This window comes from Lolium perenne, chromosome 5, assembly GCF_019359855.2.
Source record: "Lolium perenne isolate Kyuss_39 chromosome 5, Kyuss_2.0, whole genome shotgun sequence".
In the NCBI taxonomy this organism is placed as follows: Eukaryota; Viridiplantae; Streptophyta; class Magnoliopsida; order Poales; family Poaceae; genus Lolium; species Lolium perenne.
Window position 1 is genome coordinate 62,779,681 of NC_067248.2, and position 5,558 is coordinate 62,785,238.

The 5,558-nt window shown below is 54.0% G+C and overlaps 2 protein-coding genes across 2 annotated transcripts; both read right to left on the reverse strand.

Annotated features, from left to right (window-relative positions):
* Positions 1-3,182: 3,182 nt before the first annotated feature.
* LOC127303388 (uncharacterized) lies at positions 3,183-3,683 on the reverse strand. Its single transcript, XM_051334129.1, has one exon. It carries the CDS (start codon positions 3,681-3,683, stop codon positions 3,183-3,185), a length of 501 nt encoding a protein of 166 aa, XP_051190089.1.
* Positions 3,684-4,100: 417 nt separating this feature from the next.
* On the reverse strand, positions 4,101-4,709 carry LOC127303389 (uncharacterized). Its single transcript, XM_051334130.1, has one exon. It carries the CDS (start codon positions 4,707-4,709, stop codon positions 4,101-4,103), a length of 609 nt encoding a protein of 202 aa, XP_051190090.1.
* Positions 4,710-5,558: the final 849 nt, after the last annotated feature.

The window sequence follows — 5,558 nt, forward strand, 5'->3', positions numbered from 1 at the left end:
GGTTGTGTCCTCCCTCCTCCACCGCCACACATCGTCCGATTGTTGGAGGCCATGGGATCTCGGGAAGATCGCCACTCCCGCTTTAGATCCCATAGGGGACGACAAGCCGGGAGGGGCCACACCTCGTCTTAGACCACCCCTCACTAGGCTTGTCAGATGTGGACGACAAGCCGAAAATATAGTCCAAAAGGGGCACAACATGACCATGATCAAAAAATAAGTCCACAATGAGGCCATGGTGCTTGATATGGACGCCGCAGATCAGGCGTCTCGCGCACGGATTTTGGCGCGTTTCTTCAGGAACCATGTCTTGGTGTTGTCGTCCATGGTGGCCAAGTTAGCCAACATGATCCTTGTGTCCTCTGCCCGGATCTTGGCCTCGACGTCCATTTTTTTGGCCTCGGCGTCTGCCATTTCGGCCTCGATGTACATCCTTTGAATCTCAATGGAATCTTTAATGAGGTTGAGGTAGATGGCAGCCGAGGCCTCTTTTTCCAGGCCCCTCTTCTCGTCATTTTTGGCCATGGCGACTTGAGATTCGACCATGATCTTCTCCAAGGCCTAGCTCAATGCAAGGGTTGATGCCTCCCGGGCAAGATCGGCCTTGGTAGCCTTATGGCCTTGGGGACGAGGTGGAAGGGCTTTCTGCCCAGGATTGTCGTCTTCGCCGTCGACGGCCAATGTGGTTGCTCCATTCTTGACAGCTTCATGGTAGGAAGCATAGGCAATCCTTTACTTCGACGTGTCCTTCACCTTCTCCCAATAATGAACCATATAGAAGCCCTTCTTATGTGTTGCCTTGAACTTCTTCAAGGCCCAAGGTACCTAAAATAGCTAAAAGTTATGTTTATGATATGCAAAATGCCCCATATATATATGGAATGATCATACCCGTTACTTACCAGTGCCATCATGCCCGTGCCGCTCTCGGGGTGGGCAACAAAATGATCGACGACGGTGCAAAACTTGGAGGTCTCCTGTTTGATGTAGGTCCATCTTTTTCTGATGGACTCTTCAGTGCAATCACTGCGCATCTTCTAGGGCCTGTGTGTTGTTTTTTTCTCATTGTACTCTTGGACCACGTTGGCCTAGTAGACTTTTCCCTTTTGATGGGCACCGTTTATGCAGTCATGGCTGGTTACGAGCCACGCATCGCACACACATTTGTCCTTGTCATTGTTGAAGCCGCTGGTTCTGTGGCTCTCCCTCTTCTTCTTGACATCATCAACATGGGATAGGTTAGGCCCTGTTGCCGCCTCCTCATCGGCATCGACGCAGACGACTGTTGGTTGCGTGGGCTGGGTGGAGAACAACCGTTCGCCATCGACGTCTGCCCCATCCAGCGTGTGTGCCCACTGATCCTGCGTCTCTGGCCAGGATCCTGCGTGGTTGTCCTGACGCCGCCTTCACAGATGAAGCCTCGGATCATGGCCACAATATCGCTCTCCATGCATCCCGCCCAATAGGCGTACGAATCATCGGACGTCGGACGAATGACACACTCCAGACCAAGAAAATGAGAACGAACGTACCGCGTCGTCCATCATCGGGGCAAATGGTGCCATTTCGTCAAATAGGGTGCGGGACACCGGCATGTTCTCCTACAGGACCGGCAGCGTCTTTTGTGTCGAGGCCGGGCCTGAGTCACCGCTTCTCGGCTCCGATTGAGGTCGGGAACTGGAGCCCCGTTAAATTGGATTGGTGCAACGCCGGTCGCGAACCGGGACACCGCATGGACCTGTGAGGGTACATGTGTTCCAGGACGCAGCTGTGAACTTATTGAGCTCACCGACAAGGCCGGGGGAGCGATGCCGCGGATCCTCTCTTTCTTGACGAAGAGCATGGCCTCCGCTAGGCTAGTATGCAGGCCTACGTGGCGTTGGCTTTCACCTGCATTTGCTAGGCCATTTCAGCGGCAACCTGCGCCTGATGTGCGGCCACTTTATTCCTCTCCTTCGGATTCTTACGTAGCCCTGTCACTTCGCCGCCTCGACGCCTTTCTCCTCCTTCGACAACAGCTTCTTTGGCGCCTCCGCCTTTGCTTTGCGACCTCCGGTGGCGGTACGCTTTGAGCCGGCCGGAGATGCGGTATCCATCGGGGCTGTGGCAGTGCCTATGGGGATGTCTGGGGAGGTGGCTGGGAGGGTTTCCAAGGAATCCATGGCGGTTGGAGCGAGGAGAACATCCATCACAAGGGGCTGGCGTGTTCGCCCCACGCAACTTTGATTTTTTGGGGATGCGAGTGGCCTCCGGCGGGAATGTGAGCGGCGCGTGCGGGCCCTACGTGAGGAAAGGCGATCACTTGGCGCAACCACGCAGCGTCCACCGAGACGCAAACTCGGCGCATACGCGGACAGCCCGGTCACTATGCGTCGAGCCGCTGGGCTAGGATATAGGCGCATTTTTCAACCGCGCAGCCGTAAACGGTCGCTTCGTGTCCATTTGCGTTGCTCCGTTGGAGATGCACAAAGTTTGGTTTGGCAGGTCCTTAGCTACATCTACCTGATGACTACTAGAATATCTAAATTCTTCCACGAAAAGAATTGAGACACAAACTAGTGTCGCATTGTTGTTTCGATTAGGTTGTACTACAAATCATGCAAGAGATGCAGTATTATTTTTGGCATATGCAGTACCGCTCGAGCTACTACTGTAGCGAAAAGAGAAGAAATAAAAAAAAAGAGGAAAAACAGGTGGATGGAGCAAAAATTTAGGACAATTTATCAAGACAACGAGGCCTCCGATTGTTCTTGCTTATAACGGAGATCTTCCTCCCTTCTAAGAGGGTAGCTCATAGCGGCAAATTGGACAGGCGAGGATTGAGGCAGATCTAGAAAAGAACTTGCCATTAGCCGTGAACTTCCACCTGAATTGATGTGGAGAGCATGGGGGTCCAAAGTGATCCGGGAAACCTGACTGAGTAAACATGTTGCACAACTGAACAAGAGCAGGGCAGAAAGTTGGCCCTTATGATTGTGCCTTCTTTGCAACACATTGGAGAGGTCAGGATTCTCCGTGAGCATATATCAAGTACTTGTTGGCCAGACAGAAGCAAACTAATTAACTTGCTAAGAACAGGGCACATGCGTACATATTGTTCCAGTAGTTTGTATTACAATGAAACACATACGCAGTAACACAGAGTACATGCAGCAAGAGTACTACTAGAGTAGTACGATGGATCAAGACACCGAGGCTGCCGCTTGTTGTTGCTGATAAAGGAGATAATCCTCCCTTACAGAGGGTAGCTCATAGCGGCAGATCGGGCAGCGACGGCCACGCCGTAGCCACTCGAAGATGCAGCGCTGATGGAAGGAGTGGGAGCAGGGCATCATCCTGAGCTTCTTCCCGCCGTCCACGAACTCCTCGAGGCATATCGCGCAGTCCTGCTCCCTCGTCTCGCCGACCACCGGAAGGGGCATAGCCAGCATGGCCTTTCTAGACGCCGGGTCCCACCTCTTTCTTTCCTCTTCTTCCTCGCGTTCGCGTGCGTTTACTTCATCTAACTGACGGTACGCCTCGAGCGTCTGTAGTCTTGATTCCGCCCTTTGTCTGTCATCCTCATCCAGTTCTTCCTCCGTCCACCCACCATACCTCCTCCTCCTTTGTCTCCGCTCCTCGTCAGCTATGGGGTCTTCCTCCATCAGCCTCCTCCTGCTTTCGCTCATTATCATCTCCGCCATGCTTAGCCTTGTCTAGGTTAGCTCTCAGACTACTTGATTTAGGGCAGGGAAGAAGGATGTGCGCACACAAGGAATTCAACGAAACAACCTAGGAGGCAAACCACACACGACGTTTATACCACGAGCACCCGGCCGGTCGAGTTCCTGATTGGATTCGGGTACCACAAAGCATGAGGCCGTGCATATGTATATACGTATTCGAAACCAACTCGGATTAGATATAGTAGAGATGCCAAGTACTATCAAGCATCAAGCACGTCTCTAATTAAGGGAGGGCTACTGTGTTCTGTACTTCTTGTAGAGAGATGCAATGCTCGATGTATTAATCGGATGCATATGGCGGTACATATATAGGCCATGTCCTCGACTATACAAGGAAAGAGGCGGGCCCAATAGTAAATACAAGGATATGTATCGCTATACAATAACTACAGAGGATACACATCCGGATAACGTAGGGTTGGTCATGAGGGTGAGGTTGGAGGTGGCGTTGCCGAGGTCCTCGTTGAGGCCGGCGGTGAGGGTGGAGAGGAGGAGCTCGTCGCCAATCCGGAACCCAAGGTCCTGGAGCTCGTCGGAGATGGCCTTGAGGCGCAGGCAGTAGGCGTCCAAGGTTTGATCGCCCTGGGGTGTGCCGAAGAATTCCTGTTGCAAAAAGACAACACGTTGGAGCTTGTTATTGGTGAAGAGGCCGTTGATCTTGCCCCACACCGTGCGGGCATCATCGCATTCCTGAACGACGGTCTTGAAGATGTCCGGCGATACGGTGAGGAAGAGCCAGCGGATGATGGTGGCGTCGATGGCCAGCCAGTCGGCGTCGCAGGCGAGGAGGTCGGCGGTGCCGTCGATGTGATCGCGCAGGTTGTACTCGCGGAAGAGGAGGTAGAAGTACGTCTTCCAGGCGAGGTAGTTGGCGGCGGTGGTGGACAGCTTGACGGGGACATGGTCGGTGATGGCGACGGCGCGGAGCTGGCCGGGGTTGGGGATGGAGGAGTCGGCGAAGGGGTTGGAGCTAGGGGTTGACATGATGGGGAAGGGGAGGCGGCGCGCGGCTGGAGAGGGAGGAGAGGCGGCGCTGCTAGGGTTTAGGGGTTGGGGGGGTGCGGCGCACGGGGAAGAGAGGCGGCGCGCGGCTAGGGTTTAGGATCTAGGAGGTGTCTGATACCATGTAGAGAGAGATGCAATGCTCGGTGTATTGATCGGATGCATATGGCGGTACATATATAGGCCACGTCCTCGACTATACAAGTAAGGAGGCGGGTCCAATAGTAAATACAAGGATATGTATCGCTATACAATAACTACAGAGGATACACATCCGGATATACAAGATATGTATCTCAACACTTCTGTTACGAGCCTCTTGAATGCAATCGGCCGGAAGGTTTATTTGTCTCATCTCTTCGAAACAGGATCAATCACTACACTTCATCGCTCCCCTCACACCTTGCCACACCCCAAGATCTTAGGACATCTCCAATGGTGGATCACTAACAGATGAGGTCGCCGAACTGAGGGCCAATGAAGAGGCCGCTCGAGAGCAGGCCGCCGTCACCGCTCCTTTAGAGGTGAAAGAGGCGGCATGCACGCAAGCAACCGGCTTCGCCATGTAGGGGGCGGCGGAGCGCCGCCGCCAAGATAGAGCGTATTTGGCGGCCAGCAGGCCGTAGGCCACCGAAATCGAGGCATCAGCCGACACGGAGGCGGGGGCTACCACGGCGACTCACATGGCGGTGGCGCGTATGCATCGGGAGCATACATGAAGTTCACCTATCATGCTAGGAGACACGCCATCCGCAACAGGATGCACCGGGTCGCTGAGGGGATGTGCGGCGAGGGCCAAGGTAGATCCGGCGGCGACTCCGGGGACGAGGA

Excerpts from the sequence above, each read along its gene's own strand:
- LOC127303388 (XM_051334129.1), bottom strand. The coding sequence starts at position 3,683 with ATGGCGGAGATGATAATGAGCGAAAGCAGGAGGAGGCTGATGGAGGAA.
- LOC127303389 (XM_051334130.1), bottom strand. The coding sequence starts at position 4,709 with ATGTCAACCCCTAGCTCCAACCCCTTCGCCGACTCCTCCATCCCCAAC.